Raw genomic sequence first — 23123 nt, forward strand, 5'->3', positions numbered from 1 at the left:
GTGGTGAGAGTGTGCATGCTGCAAACCAACTCCCGTGCTATTCCTGTCGCATGTGTAGGAAGTCCACTGTTCTTGGATGGTTCGCATTCGCATCCGACGCCATCGATCAAGACGATGCGGTGTTATGCGATGCAACCAGGCTCAAGCCTCGTTTACCCGGTCTGCATCGTAGACGAATGCTGCTTTCGGACAACGTCCGGCACAGGAACGAGTGCGGGGCGCGCTAGCTTCCTTTCATCTTACTCGCGCTTTGACGAGGCGTCCCGAAGTCACGCCATGGTGCTGAAAACGCATCGGTCGCAACGTGAGAGCCCGCATGTGTCGATGGCGTGCGGCATGAATGCACAAACAGGCATGAAGGCTAGAAATCCTGATTGTCCGAAGGCGTATGACGTCTTTAGCTGCTGCTCTCACCGATCCTGTGGCTGCCCGAAGGCCAGGAGTCGACACGAGATGGGCGCATCGATGCGATGCGACTCGCGGGCTCTGCGATCGCCAAGCGCGCAAGAGGTGCGGCTGCGAAGCTAGTCTTTGCGATGCAGCGGCTAACATATCGGAGGGATAGAATAAGCTTCTGCCGCATTGCAGGGAGCGCGGAGACGGGGAGAGAGCAGAAGCGCGCAGGAGGTCAGAAGCCAGCGTGCAGGTTGAGTTGCCGTTGCCTCTCTCGCTGGCGCGCAGAAATGGTGTAGATGCAGCTGCATCTGCGATGTTGATGCAGGTCACAGGCGGCGGCGGCGGCGGCAGCAGCTGTCTGTGAGTCCATCGACGAGTGTAAGGAATGGGGACGGCGGCAAGCATGCCAAGCTTGACAGGCGGCAGTGTGTGGGGGCGCAAGCTGCTACTGCCATTGTTGCTGCCAACTGTGATGCAACTGCACGGCAAGGCAAAGGCAAAGGCAAGGCAAGCGCCGGGCAGAGGCAGGAGAGCAGCTGCTCAGGAGTGTGCATGTGCTGGAATGCATGGGCTGGGCTGACGTTTTGACAGCTGTGCCAATCCTCCTCGCACACACACACGTGAGGCGCAAATCGTTTGAAAAGCTTTCTTTTTTTCGTTGCTGGCGTGAGGGGGATGGCAGGAATGAAATCGACTTGCACCGGGCTGCAAGTGTGGAATGCGCCCTTTCCCTTCACCTAGGCAGGCTGAAAATCAGTCAGACGCGCGCCACGACCCAATGGATGCTGCACGTCGAAATCCGCCGATCGGTTTCACTTCGAGGTCGCTTGCACTCGAGCTCGACCTCGCTCTATCCATGTCGATCCCAGCTAGAATTAGGACACTAAGGGTGCAGACCCCACTGATGACCGACGGAATGTGGCACACCAACTCGAAGCCTATTGCGTTGAATGAAGGCAAATAGCATCTGATTCGTGCTGCCTTTTCTTTTCCACCGCAGCCCGTGTCTCTCTTGTTTCTGAATCCAAGCATCGGAATGTGGAATGCAGCCACCACCACCGACTCTCTCAGCCGCATCTCGACCCGATCCACACACTCTCCATCAGATGGCATGGCGAGCATCCGTTCGATCTGATTCGCTCTACGCTTCACATCGGGACCATGATTGTGGCTTCATCTGTCGTCGGCCTTCTTTCGACGCTTCTCTCGATGTGATCCGCAGTCGCCGACTTTTTCACGGAATGCCGATCAGCCACTCTTTGTTTCCACTTTTGCTTGGCTAACCTGAGTTTGAACGTCGTCTTCGACGGAAGCGTCTGAGCTTGTTGCGGACCGATCTTCCTGACCGAGCAACGAATCGAATGATTCTGAAGCTCGTCCATGGCGGCCAAAGTTCCGAGGAATTTCGAGGTCGTTTTTGCATCCATCTTATTCCGGCTTGATTTTTTCAGCCCACCAGAAATGAGACCCCATTCGAAAGCTAGCGTGGGATCTCCATCATCTCCGCTGCTTCGGTCCATATCAGCTGACTGGCCTTCGAGACTGACTTGCGGTGTAAGCGAGACAGCCTCACCAGCCCACCTCTTACCGGTCCGGTCGGTGTCCACGTTGCCTCCCCCCACCTGGCCGCCATCAGCCTGATGCGGACCTGCATCGCATCGCTTGCACCCCCTCTCCCGCACCGGGGAAGCTCGCTACACCACCTTCGCACCTAAGCGCACCGAGACATGGCGTCTTCATCATCGTTCTCGCGCCGGTCCGAATCCGTAACCGCTCCTTCCGCATCAAGCCAATGAACGCCTCCAATGCCATCCATGTCCCAAGCCACATCGCTCTCACACTCCAGATGCAGCACAGCCAAAAGCAGTAAGCGGAACGAGAAGATGCAGGGAAAAGTGGAATATGCGTACATTAGTCGAATGGGGGAGGAGGAAGGGGAATCTTTGGGGGCACAGATCCTCAGGCTCGTGCCCTTGTCCCGTCCAGGGCTGCATCAACCCCAGCCGAGACAGACGCAACAAGACGAGCTCGGCCTGAGCGATCCTCGAGTTCCTTTTGCCCCGCAACACTCCACACACGCTCGAGCCATCCCACTCGTTACAAGCACAAGTGGAAGACAGCCCAAGCACAGCAAAGCAGCGGGGGAGAGCTTGACGTAAGAGAAAACGAGCTGAACCGATGATCAGAGAGCAGATCACGATCCAACCAGACAGAGCAAGGTTCGCAGATCAGAAGCCGACCGCCAACCCTCGCTCGACCGTTCCGCCCTCTCACGCAGCCGTGGTCTCAAACGCGACAGGCGCAGCGCTTAACGACCACCGAAGGCCTTCTGCATGGAGCGCTTGAGGCGGAGCGAGGCGCGGCGGTACTCGTCGGCCGAAGCGTCCTGCACCTCGAGCAGCTCGAGGGCCTTGGTGAGCTCCTGCTCGATCTGGATCTTGGCAGGGCGCTTGAGGTTGGCAGCGGGGCTCGAGATGGTCTCCTCGACCGAGTGCACGTACGCCTCGAGGTCGTTCTTGGCATCGTGCTTGGCGGTGAAGTCCTTGTCGGCCTTGGAGAAGGTCTCGGCGTCCTTGATCATCTGCTCGATCTCGTTGGAGCTCAGGCGGCCCACCGAGTTGGTGATGGTGATGTTGGCCTTGCGGCCGGTGATCTTCTCCTGGGCCGAGACCTTGAGCAGACCGTTGGCGTCGATCTCGAAGGTGGTCAGCAGCTCGGCCTGGCCACGGGGCTGGGGCGGGATGCCGGTCAGCTCGAACTCGCCGAGCAGACGGTTGTCCTTGCACTGGGTGCGCTCACCCTCGTAAACGGGGAAGGTGACCTGGGTCTGGTTGTCCTCGACGGTGGTGAAGACACGAGTCTTGTTGCACGGGATGGGGGTGTTGCGGGGCACGACGACACCGAACACGTCACCCTGCATGGCAACACCGAGCGAAAGCGGAGCAACGTCGAGCAGGAGCAGGTCGGCGGTCTTGTCGCTGGTCTGGTTGGTGAGCACGGCGGCCTGGACGGCGGCACCGTAGGCGACAGCCTCGTCGGGGTTGATCGACTTGTTGAGCTGGCGGCCACCGAAGAACTCGGAGATGAGCGACTGGATCTTGGGGATACGGGTGGAACCACCGACGAGGACGATGTCGTCGACCTTGTCGGCGGGGATCTTGGAGTCCTTGAGCACCTTGGCGACGGGCTCGATGGTGCCCTTGAAGGCGGCGGCGTTGATCTCCTCGAAGCGGGCACGGGTGATGTTGGCCTGGAAGTCGACACCCTGGAAGAGCGAGTCGACCTCGACGGTGGTCTGGGTGACCGACGAGAGGGTGCGCTTGGCACGCTCGCAGGCCGAGCGGAGACGGCGCACGGCACGCGCGTCGCCCGAGATGTCGAGCTTGTTCTTGCGCTCAAACTCCTTCTTGAAGTGGTCAAGGAGGGCGTTGTCGAAGTCCTCACCACCAAGGTGGGTGTCACCAGCGGTGGCCTTGACGGCGAAGACACCGCCGGTGATGTTGAGGAGCGAAACATCGAAGGTACCTCCACCAAGATCGTAGATGAGGACGTTCTTCTCGGTCGACGACTTGGAGTCGAGACCGTAGGCGATGGCGGCAGCGGTGGGCTCGTTGATGATACGGAGGACATCGAGACCAGCGATGGAACCTGTTGGCAGAATGCACGAGAGAGGAGAGCGTCAGCGTCAACGGGACAGAGGCGTTGCGGTCGAAATTTCTACTGCCGCTGTTGCTGCTGCTGCTGATTTGGCTGTCTGTGCTGCGGCTGCTCTCGCTGCTGTCCGACGAGGGGCGGCTGCATCTTTCCTTGTTGTGTGCGCTGCCTGGACAAGAGCCAGGCAGGGTAAAGCGAATGCGCTCAGCTAGCCGTTCTTAGTAAGTATTTTTGCTTCCGCACCGCTGGTGTAGCCTCGGAATTAGCATGGAATAAATTTGTATCATCGCTGCGCAATCGAGGTCGATCATCTTGCCCTTCCCGTCCCATCAGATGCAGCAAATGCAGCAAATGCAGCGCCGAGTCGGAAGCGGCGAAAGCAGTAGCAGCGACGGAGGCAATAGTCGCAGCAGCAGAAGCAGCAAAAACAGTTGGATAGTACGTACCAGCATCCTTGGTGGCGAGACGCTGCGAGTCGTTGAAGTAGGCGGGGACGGTGATGACGGCCTTCTTGACCTCCTTGCCGATCTTTGCCTCGGCGATCTCCTTCATCTTGGTGAGGACCATGGAGGAGATCTCCTGGGGGGAGAACTGCTTGGTCTCGCCGAGGTAGTTGACCTCGATGAAGGGGGAGCCGTCCTTGTCGATGACGGTGAAGGGCCAGTGCTGCATGTCCTTCTTGACGTCGGGGTCGTCGTATCGGCGGCCGATGAGACGCTTGGCGTCGAAGACGGTCTGGCGCGGGTTCATGGCAGCCTGGTTCTTGGCGGCATCGCCGATGAGACGCTCGCTCTCGGTGAAAGCGACGTACGAGGGGGTGGTGCGGTTACCCTGGTCGTTGGCGATGATCTCGACACGCTCGTTGACCCACCAGCCGACACACGAGTAGGTGGTACCAAGGTCTGTAGCGAGGCAATGCGGGCAAGGTCAGTCTGCTGGTCGCATTTTGCATGGGTGGAAGAAGGGCCTCCGGTTTGCGCCACTCGCCACAACCTAGCTGTTGCGTAAAAGACTTGCAAAGCATCGGCTGCCGAATGGAATGCAGACGACGAAATGCTGGTGCTTTTGTTGGGTCGAGTGGTGCGTGCGGATTCGAAATGCTGGGTTGGTGCTGAGACGCTGTGCAGGATACGTACCGATACCGATGGCGCCCTGGTAGACGGTCTCGTCGACGGGGGTAGCGGGAACCTCGCTGGACATGATGACGAAGTTTGTTTTGTGATGAAGGGGGGAGGGATGGGGTGATGGAGTAGAGGAAAAGAGAAGGATCGCGACCAAGGTCTCTTGAGCCGTGGCTCTCCCCTCTGCTCTGTTTGCTGGTCGAGCCACCTGTGCTCAGACTGCCTGGCTGTGGGTGTCTCTCTCACTTTCTTTCTCGCTCTGCCTCGACACCGGGCCTGGCCCTCCTCTGCGTTCAGAGTGGCCAAAAACTTGGGCGGCGACCGCGCCTGTGTGTTTGTGCAGTCGGGCAGTGGCCAATCCAAACTCTCTCTTTCTCTCTCTCTTGAGCCAGGCAGGATTTTTTTCTTCTTCTTCTTCTCGGTGGCTGGCGCTGTTCTTCTCGTCCAGGGTCACACGGCTCTCTTGGCGAGCTTTTTGCAAAATCCAACTGCAGCCCGAAGAAAAATTTTGGAAGAAACGTCGCAGCAATACAAACTCGGCACCCTAACCCCGCTTACAATTTTGTAGTGCGGCTCTATTCGTTTTTGCGAGTGGGCATCGAGTGCGAATTGAGAATCGAGTGGCTGCGGCACTGGCTCGACGCGCTCTCGACTCGATTTGGAGCGGCTTCTCTCGTGCGACAGTGCTCGGAGTCAGCCGGTTCCGAGATCGGAGAGTCGAGGCGAGGCGAAGAAAGTGTGAAGAAGCTGATGATGGTGGTGATGATCCGTGTGACACTCCACCTGCTACCTACTCCGTATACATCGAGCATTCACGATGGCTAGTCCGATCGCGAGCACCTCCAGAACCACCCTCGGTAGCCTGCTGAGGGGCACGGCCACCTCTTCTGTCTCTTCGCGCTCTGCCGTGCTCGCGCGCAAGCTCTCGACCGAAGTGCAGTCTTCCGCACCAACCGATGGTGCCTCGGCCACTGCTGCTGCCGCTGTTGCCGCCGACGTTGTGGCCGCTTCGAACCCCGCCGCCGAGTCGCAATCCTCGGACGATGCCGTCGAGAGGCGTCGACTGCGACGTGCTGTGATGAACAATCTCTCCGACCTCGGCAGCACCCAGACACGAGCCACCTCGTTTCGCCCACACAAGCTGCGTCTCAACCCGGTGGACGCACACCAGCTCACGCTCCAGCACCTCGTCGCCTCCACCGCCCAGGTGGGCCATTCGCTCTCGTCGCTCAAGGCCGCCAACCAGCCGTACATCTACGGCCAGCGCCATGGTGTGGCGATCTTTGATCTGGAGCGCGCGACGCTGCCTGCGCTGCGTCGTGCAGCGGCGGTGGTCAAGGCGATCGCCGAGCGTGACGGCGTGATCCTCTTCGTCGGCACGCGTCCAGGTCAGCAGGCTGCTGTGCTGGCTGCGACTAAACGTCTGGGAGCTAACGGATTCCATGTAACCGCCGAGCGCTGGATGCCCGGTGTGATCACCAACGCACCCAAGCTCCTTGCTTCCGCCATCCTCAAGTCAATGGCCGACCTGGATCCGTCCGGTAACGCCAACACCAACAGGCTCGCATCGCAGACCCTCCAGCCTGATCTGGTCGTGGTGCTCAACCCCGTGGAGAACTCGTTTGCCATCAGGGAGGCTACACAGGCCAATATCCCCACCATCGCCATTACCGACTCGGACGTCGATCCCCGGTGCGTCACCTACCCGATCCCCGCCAACGACGACTCAATCCGCAGCGTCGAATTGATCATCGGCGTGCTGTCTAAGGCCGGTCAGGAGGGCCTGCGCGTGCGCGCCAAAAAGCTCGACGAGGCCGACAAGATCGAACGCAAGGTCACCAAGGCGCTCAACCACAACATCGATGGCGCCAACTTTGATCCGCGCACCCGCGGCGCACCCACCCTCAGGCGCCACGACGACGACGAAGAAGACGCATAGGCCTGCCAATTTTCACGTCTCATACCTCTTTCGAGTGACAGAAGGAAAAAGTGAAAATGCATTGCAAACAACAAAGTGCGAAAGAAGGATCCGTTGGGGAATATGTGTGGGGCTTCTAGCCAGTCCATTCACCGGCTCTTGCGAGCGAGGCAAAGTGGCCGTTTTGACTGAGCAGCTGTTGGAAGTTTCCGTGTTCGGCCACGGTGCCGTTTCGGAGCACGATGATGCGGTCGCATCGGCGCATCATGTCGACGTTGTGCGTGATGACGAGCGTGGTCATTCGGCGTTGGCGCAGGGCGGCTCTGGCATCCAGCAGCGTCTCGACAATCAGCTGCTGGTTGGCAGGATCCAGTGCCGAAGTGCATTCGTCGAGAATCAGGATGCGAGCACGTACTCGCATCAGCGCTCGCGCGATCGCAATGCGCTGTGCCTGTCCACCCGAAAGTTTGCTACCCGACCCCGTCGCGCCCCCACCGACACTGGTGGCGTACGATTCGGGCAGGTGCTCGATGAAGCTGTGTGCGTTGGCAGCCCGCGCGGACTGATGCACCAGCTCCAGGTCCGAGTCCGATAGCGACGTGTCGAACGCATCGTACAGCTTCGAGTTGGCTCCGTACGCGATGTTGGCCGCAATGGATAGATCAAACAGGCTCGGGTTTTGACCGACGATGCTGAGGTGTTCGCGCAGCCACGCAGTCGAGAGAGACGACACCGGCACTCCATCCACCAGAATCTCTCCCGAGCTCGGCTCGTACAGCCTCTGCAGCAGAGCAGCGACTGTGCTCTTGCCACATCCCGACGAGCCTACAACAGCCACGCACTCGCCCGCGCCAATGCTGAACTGCACACCATCCAGCACGCGCTCGCTCCTGCCGTCGTAGGCGAATCCGACGTTGCGGAACTCGATCTCGCCCTTGACATCGCACGTCATCTCGCCCTTTGCCTCGCCACGCTGCGCATCCGCCTCTCCCAACCGAACGAGTCGGTCCAGATCCACCAGCGCCTTCATGCTCTTCGACATGCCCGGCAGGAACGTCAGCATCTGCGCCGCGAACGTCACCGCAAAGATGATCAGGTTGAACACCTGCATCATCCGTGCAAAGTCGTATTCTCCGGACACGATCAGCTTCGCGCCCACAAAGAAGATGAGCGCCTCGGCGATGTACGTCAGCGCATCGCTGAGGCCATGACCGAAGCCCGAGAACACGCTAGCCTGCATACCGCACCGCTGCACATCGTCCAACGCTCCCTGATGAAGCTGTGCGAAGACGCTCTCGAGACCCATGGCACGGATGGCACGGATGTGCGACAGCGCTGCATGCAGACGCTCCGACACCGCTTCGCGCTTGAGCTTGTTGCACGCCTCGTACACGCTGATCACCCTGCTCTGGCAGAACGTGGCCGCGAGAAACACGGGTCCGAACGCTACCCCTGCGAGGGTGAGTTTCCAGCCCACCACGAGCGCCCATACGATGCCGAGCGTGATCATGGAGCAGATCAGCGCGAGCTGGCCGATGATCTGCCCCACCAGACCACGTGCGTCCTCGCCGTCCTTGACGATGCTCTGGCAGATGCGCGCAGGCGAGTTCTCGCCCCGATCAAACCACGTGCGGTCCTGCGCGATAACGTGGCGGTACGACGAGCTGCGCAGACGCAGCAGCCACGCATCCGCCAGCGTCTCCATGAGCAGATAGCGCGTAAAGGAAAACACGCCCTCGAGCAGCGCCACGAGCAGCACGAGCAGGCTCCACTTGACCACGGCCGCTTGCTGGTCTGGTCGCCCCATGGTCGCTACCAGCTGCGCGAGCAGGAACGAAAACACCGGAGTGAGTGCTCCCGCCATGATGCACAGCGTTATTCCCGCCACCAAAAGTGCCCGGCTCGGGATTGTTCGCCAGAGGATCTGCCACACCTCGCGCATCGTCGCCACCTTGGCCGCACCTGCTTTTTCCACCTCTGGTGCCCCCGTGTGGATCGTGGTCTCCGACGAGACGTGCGACTGTACGTCATCCCACCGCCTCCTTTCCAGCACCACAGTGCGTGCACGTCGGTCGCTCGCGGTAGATCCAGAAGCACGCAGCGTCTCGGCGTCCTCAAAGTACGTATTCATCGCCTGGCGCTCGGCGAGCCGGAGCGGCTTGAGATGCGACGGCGTACTGTCGAGCTTCTGCGAGATGATGAGCGACAGATGCTCCGAAATCACCCCGGCCTCGCGTTCCCATCCGAACATCGACCTGTACTTCATGCGTCTCCTCCTCCCCTGCGGCTCTTCCCTCCCCACCGCCTCGAGCTGCTCCACCACTTCCTCTCTTTCCTGGTCCTCCTGCTGGCTACGCTGATGCTGCTGGAGCGACAACGTCCTGAGCGGACCATCCTTGGCCTCGAGGTCGGAGCGGTACCCCTGCTGGGCGACCTCTCCGTTTTCGAGCAGGTACAGAAAGTCATCCGGCTCGATCTGGGACAGATCATGCGTGATGACGATCGTCGTCTTGCCGCGGCGCCACGTCTTGATGGCCTCGTGCACCAGGTGGCGCGTGGTCGGGTCGAGCGCCGACGTGGCCTCGTCGAGGATCAAGATGGCCGGATCGCGCAGCCTTGCGCGTGCAATCGCCAGCCTCTGTCTCTGCCCGCCCGAGAGCGCTGTGCCATTTGACCCGAGGCTGGTCTCGTAGCCCTCCGGTAGATCACGCACAAACTCGTGCAGCAGCGCGAGTCGGCACGCAGCCTCGACGTCCTCGCGTGCGACACTGGGGATGCCCGATGTCGCCGAGCCCTGTGCAGTACCGACGAGGCCGAGCGCAACATTGTCGTGCACGCTCATGTCAAAGATGATCGGGTCCTGGCTTACCGCGCTGATGTGTTGGCGGCACCAGTGCGGGTCGAGGAACTCGATCGTCTGGTCGTCGATCTGAATCGTACCCGCCGACGGCTCGTACAGACGCAGCAGGAGGTGAGCGATCGTGCTCTTGCCGCTCCCGCTACCGCCCACGACATACGTCATCTCGGCGGGTGGGAAGTAGAGGTCGACGTTGCGCAGCACGCACGTGTCGGGGCGCGACGGATAGCTGAAGCTCACGCCTCGCAGGTGCACCTCGCCCTGGCACGTGGCGGGTGCGATTCGACGCAGTCCCTGCACCGCACTCCGCGCACCGCGTATGGTGTGCACGCGCGGTCGAGCGCGGTAGGTAAAGTGATCCGGACTGTGGATGCCCGGCGAAGGCGTGGTTGGGATGTGCTCGATCGACATAGGCACTGCCTTGGCCCTGGTCATATCGTACTCGAGAATGTCGAACATCTCTTCGCTGCCGACAGCCGACTTGGCGTGCGTCGTATGTGAGTAATGTTTCTCGTTGCTCTCGGAGCCCGTCGAGTGAATCGAGCTTGCGGTCTTGGACCCTCTTCGCTCTGCTTGCGTCTGCGCCGCCCTGGTGTCGTCTGGAGAGTTGATGAGGTTGACCAGGTTGGCTGCCCCGACTTTGCCCTTGTCGATATACGAGAGCGCCTGGACGATCTCGTTGAGCGTGCCGGACACGAGCAGGCTCGCCATGAACACGGTCATGACCTGTCCCGGGCTGAGCTTTCCCTTGCTCACCAGATGCGCACCGAACCAGAATCCCTGCACAAAGGTGGCGAAGACGAGCCCGCCCGTGACACCGAATCGGACGGCCCACCACAGCAGCATGCGGCGATATGACTTGGAGCCACTGGCGAGCTCCTTGTCGAACCGCGCCGACTCTCTGCTCTGTGCATTGAACGACTTGACGGTGTTGATCGCCTCGACCACGCGTTCGACCAACGAGGTGGCGTGTGCGGTGCTGGTGCGCTCGCGCTGCAGCCACGGATTCGCGCCGATCTCGGTGACCACAGTCAGCACCAGCACGACGGGGATCGAGGCGAGAATGACGAGCGTCAGGCTCCAACTCGTGTACATGGCCAGCACCAGACTCGCCACCGCGGTGGTGATGTGCTGCATGACATCGCCGACTTCGCGGGAGAGCGCGACGCGCAGATCATCGCACTCGCGCGCGACTTTGGTCATGAGCCCCGCCGGCGACATCTCGACCTGCTCGCCGTCATCCTGGTCGTCGCTGGTAAGACCCATGCCCGTATCGTACCACGCCATCTTTTTGGCGATCACGCTGTGAAACACCGCAAACCGCACTCGTGCAGCCGCGAGCTCGCCCAGACAGATCCACGCGGACACCGAGAGTGTGCTGATGACGAGCATCGCGGCGGCCAGACCCAGCAGTGCATACACCGAGCCGAGGATCCGGTTGATAAAGTGGCTGTTCACCTCGGCGGCAGCGTGTGCGGGCGCGGTGGCCGAGTCGCGCCCGTAGCTGGTGAATGCATCAAACGCGTGACCGACGACCTTGGACATGGCGGTTGGCACCATGCCCACCGCGATCGACGACGCGACCGCCGGCAGAAGGAGTAGGACCACATCGCGCCGTGATAGGAAGCTGAAAAGTAGCCGCAGCGATGGCTTGGCGAGCGTTGAAGGTGAAGCTTTGGATTCAGATTTGCGCTTGCCCGGCATCTTGTTCACTCGGACGCGTTGCCTCTACTGCAACAGCTTCAGGAGGGATGGTCGAGAGGGGGTCCAGGAAGGTGGCAAAGGAGATGTTGGAGGGACAACATCAACGTCCGGGTAAGCGGCTTGGATCGTGCTCATTGCTCAAGGTACGACATGCAGAGACACAATGGCTCTGTCGTTCCTTTGTATGCGACATGGCTCGGTGTGGGAGTTTCGGTTTGCAAGGCATTGTTGTCTCAGCCCGAGCTGTGGGATGGAGTGACAAAGGGACTTCTTCTGCCTTTAGCACGCCTTTTCGCCTCCCTCCCACGCAGCAGAACAAAGGGCAGCGGCTGCCAAATTCCCAGGCCTCCAAGTCCCTTTGTGTCAAATAGCGCGGCCGCGCTCACCTCACCGAGACGCGTATCGATCCGATTGGCGGGGCCGCAAGTTTCGCAGATCGGGCAGATTCCGAGATCGGAAAATCGCTCTCGTTCGGGTGTTATTATAGGCTCCGGGAAGATGTGGAGCGGAAGGCGGGCAACCGTGTTGCGGCGAATTCGGCGGGCGTGCATGTCGGGTTGCCAAGCGCTTTGGCGGCGGCTGAAAGCAAAGAGCCGCACTTGAGCATGATGGAGCTCGTCCAGATAGGTCTTACGCCCAAGAGGATGGATGTGCACCCAGCATGACCGTCCGGAAGGGAAGGAGCGGGGTTGGGAGAAATTTGGGCAAGGGCGTGAGAGAGCCGCAGCAAGGCAAGGCGGGTGGCGTCTGCACGCCCTTGCATCTCCGCCTCGCCTTTGCCGCCAGGGTCTTTTTTGGTTACACGGTGTATGGGAATGCCCGAATCCACACGTGGAAGTATACGCTCTTGTTGTGTTCCACCGGAATCTCAAAGCGACCTAGACGAAGCGGCATTGCGGAGATTTCGGCGACAACCTTGCAGCCACCGCATCTTTGGCGGATCTTGAGATGAGCAGCTGAAAACGCCCATCCGCGCGGTAAAGCTGCACCTCGGCCGCGTATCCTAGCTACCGTGTCCTGGGTGAGTTCGGCATGTTCGGAGCAGCTTGCTCCCGACGCAACCCTGCTCGGCGGCCCCCCATCCCTCCTGCAAAGCTGTTGGGCGTGCATTGCAAAGCCTCCCAGATGTAGGTTCGGAGACTGATTTGGAAGAGAATTGCACGGCAAGGGATCGGGATGCAACACTGCACGCTATCATGGGCGTGTGTCTCCGACTGAAAAGAAGCTTCCAGGAGGCTCCGATGAGTTGTGCATAAGGTGTCCAGACAACTGGAACTTGGTCAATCCAGGTTGCGCTTTGGCACGATCCAATGCACGCCAACGAGCATTGCCCCGAGTGTTTTGCACCGTTCCGACAACTGGCGTGCTCGCCAATGCAATCTTAGCGTCGGTGGCAAGTACCGAGAAGCTGGAAGCGAGTCTTCAGTGGCGCAAAAGCAGGGGAGCCCCGCAGCAAGAAGAAACCACTAGTCCCGGTCTGACTGCCAAAACGAGCCGGACAGTCTTGTAGCCTAGCCGAGAGATGATTGGATGCCTTTAGCGCCGCCACCAACCCCCTTGCATGGCGCCCAAAAAAGAGGCTTCCACCCACAAGTTCGGACAGCCAAAATCTCCCTCCCGCCCTGACATATCTGTCCTTTGCCATGAATAACGCCAAGTGAAACTCGCATCCAGGATCTTATAGATACCTCAACGGTGCGGTGTGGTTGTGGTGAGCAGGCACGGGAGCCGATTGGCACGCATGAATTTCATCAGTGCCAGGTCTCACTTTGAACCAGATCAGTGGTAGACGGACATCTGAAACCCGCACAAAACTCTCCGTCCCCGACCTTCCCGTCCCCGGTCAGCCCGCCCATGCCGCCTGCAGATCCCAAGCCTCAACATTCAATGTACGTAGGTGTGCCCCGAGACTCACGCAAATGGAATAGTACGAAACGAGTGCAGGAAGAATCTCACGCCTCGCTTCGCGGACCAGCGCTGGATGGTGAGCAACCGTCGCGCTGGGCGCGAAGCAGCGCGCATGTTCGCATGAAACAAAGAACAGCGAAAGCGTAGTCTAGCTGTGACGACATCCACAGGCCCAACCCAGCATGCACACGAGTGAAGCAAGATTTCACGTGTAGTTCCTCGGCGGCGCGAGAGGTGCGAGTCCAGCAGAAGCAGTGCTCACCAAAGACAGGCGGGCGATGCAATTGACTGATGAGCAAGATAGCCGCCCAACGCACAGACACGGCACAGAGCGCAAGATTCTCGAGTGCTCGCAATGTAGAGACTGGTGATGAGGATGACGAGCGGCAGACGCACACAGTGAACAGCGACAGATCCATGCGAGTTCAGTAGAATCAGTGCTAGCGGCTGCAAGACAAAAGCGTGATGCAACCAGAGGTTGAGCGTGGATACCACGAAGCAAATGATCAGGAGCCCAAGCGGCAAAGACATACACACTGAACAGCAAAAGAGTCTTGCGAGTCCTGAAGAAGCACTTCTCGCGGGAGGGTACAAGCGGACGGTGCGACGTCCACAAACCCAGCGCAGCAAGCACAAGCACACTGATCAGCGTTGCGTCATGCTTGAGGAAAGAGGTTTCTAGAAAAGTGACTGATGAAGAGGGGCACAGACAGCAAACATGCAAACACCGTCAACAGCGAGGAACGGCTTTGTTGAATTCTCGACGGCGACTAGTAATCTTGCTCGCATCCGTTGGTCCTGGAGGGACAGGCGAGGGGTATCTAGCTTCACATCGAAGGACGCGTGCAACAGCGGCAATGCTCCACGTACAGCTGAGAGGGGGCAAGAAGACGCGCAGGTGATACGACGAGGCTGGATGAATGGCTGCAAAAAAAAAGGGACGGATGACGAAGAACAGGCGGCAAAAGCACAGACAACAGCAAAAGGCACGATGGCGACAAGATAGATGCTCGAATGCGTTGGGGTTTGAGAAGAGGGGGGAAGGGGGAGGGGGNGGTTCATGACGTAGCAGAAGAGGCTGATGGGTGGATGCACAGCGGCTGGTGGGTGGCAAAAGATACTGACAACGAAGGAAGAACAGGAAGCAGATGCACAGACACAGCGGATAGAGACAGATTCTTGCGAGTCCCGCAGAAGCAGTGCTCGCGAGGTGAAAAATGAACAGGGCGATGCGACGAGGCTGCCGAGTGAATGTAGATGCAAGAAGGTACTCATATCGAGGAAGGCAGGCGGCAAACGCACAGACAGCAGTGGAAAGCGAAGAACTTGTTTTGTGGATTCTCGGCGACGATCAACAGATGCTCGAATGCGTTGATTTTGAGAAGGAGACGAGGGGTATCTAGGTTCACATCGGGGGAGAGGGGTGCGAGTCCAGCAGAGACGATGCTCGCGGACCACGTACAGCTGAGAGAGAAGAGGGAATGCGACGAAGCCAGTGGGTGTGGGGATGCAAAGAAAGGGACTGTTGCGAAAGGCCGGAGCGTCTCGCGCAGCTGAGCCAAGGCGAGGCCGACCAACGATAGAAAAGAAAGATGCGCGACAAAAAGAGTGTGTATGAAAAAAAGACTACGACCTCCAGCTGTACGGATGCAGGTACGAGTCGGCAGCCGACGCATGCTGTGCAAAGGCGGGCGCAGCCGTCTGGTGCGGCAGCTTGTAGGCGCCCGTGGACGACGGGCTGAGCTCCGACTTGAGGTCAACACCATAGTAGCGTGCGTCTTCCCACTGCGTCGAGTCGAGGTCCGAGGGAGGCGTGTCGGGCGTGGTGCGACCGCTGATGGTGGAGCGCGATGCATACGGCGAAGGCGTGGCCGACATGGCGCTCGAGTGCGCATACGACATGGACGAGCATACCGAGGACGAAGAGATGCTGGCAGCAGGCGAGTTCGAGTAGTACGAACGCTCGGCACAGCTCGAGGCTGACGACGACGACGACAGCGGCATGCTGTGCGTGGGCATCGTGTACGGTCACGACCTCTCGCGCGCGTGGTTGATGAAGGGGTGGATGAAGCTCGGTGCAGTGGCGCTCCTCTCCTGGCGGTGGCTGGCGCTCTTGACCATGGGCGTGGCGGTGGGCATGGCAGCCGCGGCGGCGCCGGTGGAGGTGGCGCTGGCGAGGTGGCCGGTGGAGCTCGACACGGCCATGGTGGCAGGTGCGTAGCCCGAGATGCTGGCGCGCTGGCCAAACGAGTGCGACACGCTCGACTGTCGCGAGTGGCGACCGGACGAGACGCGCTGCGGGCCGGCGTGCGAGTCGAGCGATGGCGACGAGAAGCCCGACGACTCGAGCGCCGGCGTGGGCGGAGCCGACGACTTTGCGCTCGAGACGCTCTCGGAGCGCTCGCGCGCCATGCTGATGCTGGCGTCGTCGATGCTGTTGCGGCGCGACATGAGTTCGAGGATCTTGCGCACGACGAGGTCGATGCGGCCGCCGTCGCAGTCCTGCTCGAGCTCGTAGGTGAACACCTCGAGCTCCTCGGGCGAGACGTTGACCTTGTATCCGAGGTAGCCGAAGAGCTCGCGCTCCATCTGGTTGATCTCGCGCAGGCTGAAGAGGCCCTGACCGACAATGGCCCAGCTCTTGTTGGAGTAGGTGTCGTCGCAGCTGCTCTTGCTGGCGATCATGAGCGCCGAGATGAAGAGGCGGTGGCCCGACGAGCCGCGCGCGGCGGGGAAGCGGATCTTGAGTCGCAACAAGAGGTAGAGCGCCTGGAAGGTGACGACCTCGGGCAGACGCGTCCTGTAGAGCGCGTAGGCGATGAACTCGGAGAGGCGCGGAGCGGGCGTGCCGTTGGACGAAGCGAGGCTGGCGGATGCCGAGGTCGAGTCGAGCGGGCAGGCGAAGAGGTAGAGGATGAACCTTTCGCAGAGCTCCGAGGTTTCTGTGATCGATAGCAAGAGATGGATACATGATTGTCAGTCAAAATGTTGGCAGGTCAACATGGGAGGATGACGAAAGGAAGCACTCACCTCTATAACCGTAGAAGCGGTCTTGCGCTTCGGATCGTTGCGATGGGCGCGACGATGACGACGAAGACGAAGAGGCCTTGGTGGCGGCGGCAGTGGCCGAGGCAGCCGAAACGTCCATGGCGGACTGGTGGCCATGCGAGGCAGTGTAGGCGGGGGCGACGGTGGCGGCCATGTTGACTGACGAGTTGGTAGACAGAGGGTAGAGGAGAGGGCCGACGAGGAAAAGATGCACGGACTAGGTGGCAACTTTGGGAGAGACAATCAGAGGATGGAGTGGGAGTGTTGAGCTGCAGTGCGCATATGAGAGGATGGCCAGATTGTCGGAAGGACGAGAGAGCTGCGTGGTGCGGAGGGCGATATGCAAAGTCGAAGTTGATGAAAGGCTGGTGTAGGGGTGGGAGGCAGATGCTTGTGTTTGCGTGGGTGGGGGTTGGAGAGAGGGTTGAGATTGGAGAATGCTTTTAGACGTGGAGAAGGGAGCTTTGACGATGGGATGCGACGATGGCAGACGATGCTTTGTGCGAACCAGAAGCTGGGATCGAAGACGTCACGAGATGCAAGGAAGTCCAGGATGTGGTAGCTGCGATGGCTTTTTGGGCGAGTGGTTTGAGGCTTATGAGGTGCGGAAGGATGTTGCAGCGGCTGAATGAAACAGGCGCGGATCTATTGGAAGCGAGACGTGAGATGGCGAGTCGAACAAGGAGGACAAGTCTACTGGAGGTTGGTGAAGGAAGTACTGCGTGGGATGCTGGTCCAGATGGTGGTGGCGCCTTCAGCAAGATGTAGGAGGGCTCGAAGGTTGGGGGGACAAAGGAGGGATGGTCTGGGGTAACGGAGGGGGGAGAGACAGCCGGGCTGACGGGTTCAAGGTGGAAGGGATATATTGGAAATCGGCGGCGGGCGGCGGCGGCGGGAAGGAGGTGTCGGCCCAGGTTCGAATGTCGAGCGGAGAGCGGTGAGCAGTGAGCAGTGAGTGTAGTGAGTGAGCGGCCAAGCTTGATGTGGCAGGGCGAACAGAACAGCAGCCGCCAGGCGGAGAAAGAGCGCCTGCCCGCTTAAGGTTTCGGGAGGCAGTCGGGCAGCAGCGGGGCCCGTTCGAACAGAAAGGGCAGGGGAGCGCACTCAAAACACGCCTCAACGCGAGAGGAGAGGGAGGGCCAACACGCGAGGGCGAGGCGAAGAGGTGGCTGCTGCCCTTTGATGGCACGGCTCTCGTCGCACCGACGGGATGGGACCCAGGCTTGGAATTCCAGCGGATGAGCAGCAGTCAAGGGTGGCGAAGTGGGAAGGGCGGCTTGAGCTGCGCTTGAGCCGCGAACAAAGGAGGGGAGCAGAAAACTTGGGCCTCGTTGGCGAAAACTTGGATGCGCCTCCCTGTCGGACGCTCGAGACGGGTGCCGAACCTGGAGGGGCGGAAGGGTTGTTCGTGCAGCGTTGTCGTGCGGCGAATCTGGCGGCCAACCTGGCAGCGGACAGCCATGCGCCGCCGCCCCGTCTCAAATTTTCTCAGCTCGCGAGGCGAAAACGGGCGAAAGGCAGAGCGAACGGGCTCGAGAGCCTGAAACCAAGAAACAAAAGGAATCCTGCCGGGCGCCGTTGGGAAAATACAGAAAAATTAAATAAATTTCCATGTGATCACGAGTTGGCAGGTGCTGCTGCTGCTGCTGCTGCTGCTGCTGCTCCTGCGGGGCAAAAGAAAGAGCGAAAAAAAGTTGGGCGGCGCGCGACGCCCTAAATCGCCAAGTGACAGGCGGAGTGGAGCTGCCAAATCTGGCGCGGGCGCAGGGGGCGCGCGTGGGAGGTGGCGAAGCGCAGCGCCGCCTGATTCGGGCTGCAGCTGGCTTGGCGAGCCACACAGACACAGGCAGGGTGGCCGTTCAAACTCGACCACCTTTTTTTCGAATTTCGAAATTCTGAGTCTCTTTTTCTTTTTAATCTTTAATCTTCAACGCTCGAGTCTGTCTGAGGCAGAGATCGATTCGAAGGGACACCGAGTGAGCCTGTCTCGAGGCCTTTCGGCGACCGCGCCTGTCTGTGAGCGCAGCCAGTCGTCAAACACCGGCCATCCGAAATGCTAGACACTTTGCATGGCCTAGCCACCCTCGACTCCTTGGGTCCAAATGACGCCTGCTCGACGCTCGCGATGAGCAAGCACTGCCGGAGCTCGGGGCAACAGGCCGATTCGCGAACAGAGCTACGCGGCGGACCGAGCAGGGCGGGCTGTGCATTGATCCAGCTTTCGACAGCTTCCTTCGCATCCAAGGATCGACGACGGCTTGGAGCAGCGCGGCGTCGATCCGAGCCCTTACCAATGCTGCAATTCCGAGCTGCTGCGCTTGGGCTCGACGAGTCGCACACTTGGATTTTGGCACCAAGCCTAAAACGCATTGTTGAGCGCGGCGACGGCGGCGGCTCGGCGACAAGCACGCCTCTGAAAGGGCGTGGGGAAACTGCCACCATGCGGTGACAGCTAGGAGGAGGGGAGGGTCCATCCACGCTAGGCAGCCAGTTGCGAGTCGCACACACCGCTGCGTGTGCAAGGGGCGGTAGGCATAGACCGAGACAACCAAGTGGCGAACCTAGCGTCGGCGACCAGGGCGCACTCGGCAACCGCAGGCGCGCGCGCGCGCACACACGCCACGAGGCTGGCCACCACCCAAGGCAACCGCCCAGGGCTTTGCACCGCCCGCTTTTTTCTCCCACACCTTCGCCTTCCATTGACCGTCGTAGCTCCAACAAGCGGCGACAACGAGCGACTCAAAGGGACAACCTCGACGGCGTTCGTGCGCAAGGGGCAAAGGGAACATGGCCGAACCAGATGCGCCCGACGAGAAAGCAACCAACGGGCACAATGGAAGCAAGGGTCCCTTGTTGCGCCTCTTTTTTTCGATTCCGCACCGCAACCCAAGCGCAGAGGCTGCGTCCCGAAGCCGCTCTGCTCGGCCCACGGAACGGACGGGCTGCACACCAAACCCCAGCTCAACCCGTCAGCTCGGACCGCGGTCAGAAAAAGCTTGGACCGCCTCTCGTCGGTGCAATTTTGCGCAGACGGGCCGACTAGCCCCCCCCCCCCTCCCCCAAATTTCGTAAAAAGAAAAAACCAAAGTTGCCTCTGCCTTCATGCGTTGGCGCAACGGCGTGCTGCGTCGGAGGACAAAAAAAAGGTGTTGCGCAAGAAAAAAAAAAAAAAGGTGCTAGGGAGCCAAACGCAGGGGTGTCTGCATGATGCAGCGCCTGCAGCGTTGTTCACCTGTGCGTCGGCAGCCGCACTCCAGGTTGTCCACAGCGGCGCAAGGGTGGCACGGCGGGGTTTGAGAACACACGCTACACCGCAGATCTGGCTGTCAACCTCGCGTTGCCATCTCCGCCTCAATGCTCGAGACAATGCGTCGGCATTTTTGGTGGCTCTCCATCCACAATGGATCCGACCAGCGCGGCGCAGCTCAACTTCGCACGCCACGAGCGCAGTTACCATGGCACGAGCGTGGCTGGCGTCCACGAGGCGGCGCAGGCGGAGGCGGAGAACCATCACACGGGATGCTGGCATCAACCACGAGGATGGTGGCAAGCCTAGGCGCGTTGTTTTGGCTCGCGCGAGTTGGACACGACTCCAATCTGGTGCTAAACGATCCGGGCATGACCGGAACCACTGGCTTGAGGCCCGGAGGGGGTGGACAGATATGCATAGCTCTCGCTTATACGCGCCCGGCGTTGTAAACTAGCGCCAGAACTGTACGCCGACCGTACCGACTCTCGGGCTTGCTCGGCATAGCAGCCTCTGTCGCAGCCGAGCAGGTGCGCCTGTCCAGACGCTTTCTAGTTCCAGCCCGGCCTCGCGTGCGCATGGACAGCGTGTTTCTTTCCACTAGCCCTTCCAAACAGAGCGCCCGGCGTCACAGTATCAGATGGCGTACGCCACAGACAGCATCTACCTTGCCTTGCTCTCGGAGCTAATGCCCGGCACGCACAAGCGCCAGCCTTGATGCTCACGCGAGCCTGCACGCGCCTTTGCCCCGGATCGGCTCCACGCAAGCACGCCGCACCCGCACCGAATCCAGTGCTAAAGTTGTCTAGAGGTGCATGCCGCAGCAACAAGACTGGTTTTCGGCAGCCGTAGGAGGCTCAAAGGGACGCGGGATTGTGACAGCAAAGGCGGCCCGCACGGGCGTGCATGCGTGCAAGCCTCAATGCTTTGTCGGGCGGTAAGCTTGTTCCCTTTGGAAGCACAGCTTCGCACCGTGGGTAGGGAGTGATCCGCTCGTTTGGCTCGGTGACAGATCTTGCTTCGGCCTGTCACACAAAGGGGCGGTCGAATTTCCATGACGCGGTCGCGTTACCCGCGCCAAGCCTACACACAAGGGGCGAAGATTCGCATCTCGTCCTAGCCGCCGCGACTGCTCTCAGTGACGTGTCGGAACGCAACTCGGACCGGCTGCTGTCGGGTTGTCCAGTCAACCAGCACCAACATCTCGGCAGTCAGATGTACGGAGCCTTGCGAAACCACCTTGCGGGACGATTGCCAGCGCGAGCGCGAGGAGGTCGCGTAAAGCACCGGCGCAGCGGCTCACCGCCTACCGGACTCAGCCACCCGTCCGACGCGAACACACCAGCTGCCCCAACCCGATGCCGCGGCCAGAAAGGATTTCCTGGATCCTCAACTCCACGCCAGGTCTCGGCACCACCTTCGGCTCGCTCTACCACCCTCTCCTCATCCTTCTTGACTCGCACCGGTGGGGAAGAGCTAGAGCGCACTAGAAAATATTCAAGCTCCGAACCATGTCGGCAAAGGGCTCCCCATCGCGCTCCCGAACCGAACAATGAAAAAGGCCCGGTTTGAGCATGCGCTAATTGCACTTACAATACTCCCCTTTCTTCAACCGGCCCAAACGCAAGCCACTACATCATCCTGCTTGCGCACTAAAGCAAGCACACTGCGTCGGCTCACGCTCAGTACACAGCTTACGGTAGTGTGAATGTCGAATGCTGAAAATGTCAAGAGCCGCATCTGTGCCTATTGCAGTGGCGTTGCTGGTCGGCTGGGGTCCCCCTCGCAGCGCTAGTCTCGCCTCGGCAGGCGGGCGCCAGAAGCATTTCAACGATTCAGCGCGTAACAAGCGGTGGCGTTGAAGCTCTGTCGCCGAGCTTGCCGAAGACTAGTCTACGCAGACGACGGCGACGGAACGAGTCGGATCCTTGCCAGCGGTCGGAATGAGAAAAGGACGGGTGGCATCCCAAAAAGGAAAGGTCGATCGCGATGAAGCTGCACATCGCCTTGTGCTGTACAATAGCAGCCGAGGTGTCGGCGTGCTTTGGAAGGGCCAGAGTGCCTTGGCGAGCCGCAAACCCATGCAGACCGCAACTCGCTTCTGCCAGGCTGGATCTCGAGTGGGTGGCCGCCTGAGGTGAGAGATCGGAGTCGGATCGGGCGAGCCGACCACTGTATCTCTCTCTCTCTCTCTCGTGCATCTGGCGCGCCTGGCAGCGGCAGCAGAGTGGGGTCACCCAAGCATGGGATCTTGGAGGGCTTGCCTTCGCGTAGGCATGCTGCCATTAGCGAGCCCTCGCTAGGCAGCAGGCGAGTTCGAACTGCACCCAGCCGACTCTCGCCTTCCGGTGCGCCGCGTGGTTCCCTCAATTCCGCCTCGTCCTCTTTTTTCTTTTCTTTTTGGCTCCTTCAGCCGCCCCCTTCCCCCCGCGCTCTGCTTCCACCCCTTGCGTCGGTGTCGAAATCGCGCATCGGCGGAATTCTCTCCGGTCCCGCTCACTCCCCTGTGCTGTTCGGTGTCGTAGGTCGCAGGGAAAGAATAGGGGCCCCCTCTTCGAACTCTTCGAACTGGGTCGCATCCCTTCTTTTCTCTCTCTCGTGCGACTCTGCGTCTGCGTGCAGACTCTAGCTTCCCCGCTCCTGCACGCCTTGCACGCATTGCACACGCACTGCACACACATCTCGGGTGCAAGCCATGCCGACTCTGCTCCGAACTCTCCTGCTTGCATCTCGGGCGTCTCGCCGAATGTTGACGTGATCGAGTAACAGCACGTCGGGCCGACTTGCTCGTCCCCGTCGGCACCGAAGGGCTGAATCAGGGCCAGCGTCTCTTGTTGCGTGTCTCGGTGGTGGTCGTCATGGGCGCGAGACACAGTGTCGCGTGGCGAGGAGAGCTGGGTGCACTCATCTCGAGAGACTGACGCCATCGGCGCGTCGTAGCCGAAAAGAGCTCGTCGGCTGTCGGTCTTGTCCGAGACCGGCACCCAATCCTGCCTTCAAGCCGAAAAGGCAGGAAAAGCTAAAAAACCGCGAAAAAGTGACGTCTAAAATTGGCTCGCAAATCTCACCGCAAATCCCCAACCGGGATCAGGCGACTGGGTATTCGCATCGGCGATAGCGATGCGGTTTGATTCGCTGCGAGCGCCTTGTGCACACATCTCGGCATGCTCGACAGTCCGAGCGCTGCTTCATCTACAACGGCACGAGAATGTTCGGCCAGAACATGTACTCGGTTCAGGTTTGGCATGAACAAATCAGATTGTCGGTCTT

At 60.1% G+C, this 23123-nt stretch overlaps 7 protein-coding genes across 7 annotated transcripts; 1 reads left to right on the plus strand and 6 right to left on the minus strand.

Annotated features, from left to right (window-relative positions):
- Positions 1–2704: 2704 nt before the first annotated feature.
- Positions 2705–5250, minus strand: PAN0_012d4542 (heat shock protein 70; the record flags this gene model as incomplete). Its single annotated transcript, XM_014800079.1, has 3 exons — positions 2705–4044; positions 4497–4952; positions 5064–5250. The coding sequence occupies 3 exons, from the start codon at positions 5248–5250 to the stop codon at positions 2705–2707; spliced, it is 1983 nt and encodes a 660-aa protein (XP_014655565.1).
- A 738-nt stretch (positions 5251–5988) lies between these two features.
- On the plus strand, positions 5989–7110 carry PAN0_012c4543 (ribosomal protein S2; the record flags this gene model as incomplete). The annotated part of the gene is made up of 1 exon (XM_014800080.1): positions 5989–7110. One exon carries the CDS (start codon positions 5989–5991, stop codon positions 7108–7110), a length of 1122 nt encoding a protein of 373 aa, XP_014655566.1.
- A 115-nt stretch (positions 7111–7225) lies between these two features.
- Positions 7226–11650, minus strand: PAN0_012d4544 (p-loop containing nucleoside triphosphate hydrolase protein; the record flags this gene model as incomplete). The annotated part of the gene is made up of 1 exon (XM_014800081.1): positions 7226–11650. One exon carries the CDS (start codon positions 11648–11650, stop codon positions 7226–7228), a length of 4425 nt encoding a protein of 1474 aa, XP_014655567.1.
- Positions 11651–15184: 3534 nt separating this feature from the next.
- PAN0_012d4545 (uncharacterized protein) lies at positions 15185–15562 on the minus strand (the record flags this gene model as incomplete). The annotated part of the gene is made up of 1 exon (XM_014800082.1): positions 15185–15562. The coding sequence occupies one exon, from the start codon at positions 15560–15562 to the stop codon at positions 15185–15187; it is 378 nt and encodes a 125-aa protein (XP_014655568.1).
- Positions 15563–15586: 24 nt separating this feature from the next.
- Positions 15587–16760, minus strand: PAN0_012d4546 (alteRNAtive cyclin pcl12; the record flags this gene model as incomplete). Its single annotated transcript, XM_014800083.1, has 2 exons — positions 15587–16500; positions 16589–16760. 2 exons carry the CDS (start codon positions 16758–16760, stop codon positions 15587–15589), a joined length of 1086 nt encoding a protein of 361 aa, XP_014655569.1.
- Positions 16761–18526: 1766 nt separating this feature from the next.
- On the minus strand, positions 18527–19048 carry PAN0_012d4547 (uncharacterized protein; the record flags this gene model as incomplete). The annotated part of the gene is made up of 1 exon (XM_014800084.1): positions 18527–19048. The coding sequence occupies one exon, from the start codon at positions 19046–19048 to the stop codon at positions 18527–18529; it is 522 nt and encodes a 173-aa protein (XP_014655570.1).
- A 2698-nt stretch (positions 19049–21746) lies between these two features.
- Positions 21747–23011, minus strand: PAN0_012d4548 (uncharacterized protein; the record flags this gene model as incomplete). Its single annotated transcript, XM_014800085.1, has 3 exons — positions 21747–22152; positions 22524–22843; positions 22922–23011. The coding sequence occupies 3 exons, from the start codon at positions 23009–23011 to the stop codon at positions 21747–21749; spliced, it is 816 nt and encodes a 271-aa protein (XP_014655571.1).
- Positions 23012–23123: the final 112 nt, after the last annotated feature.

Source organism: Moesziomyces antarcticus (assembly GCF_000747765.1).
Source record: "Moesziomyces antarcticus DNA, scaffold: scaffold_v10012, strain JCM 10317, whole genome shotgun sequence".
Lineage (NCBI taxonomy): Eukaryota > Fungi > Basidiomycota > Ustilaginomycetes > Ustilaginales > Ustilaginaceae > Moesziomyces > Moesziomyces antarcticus.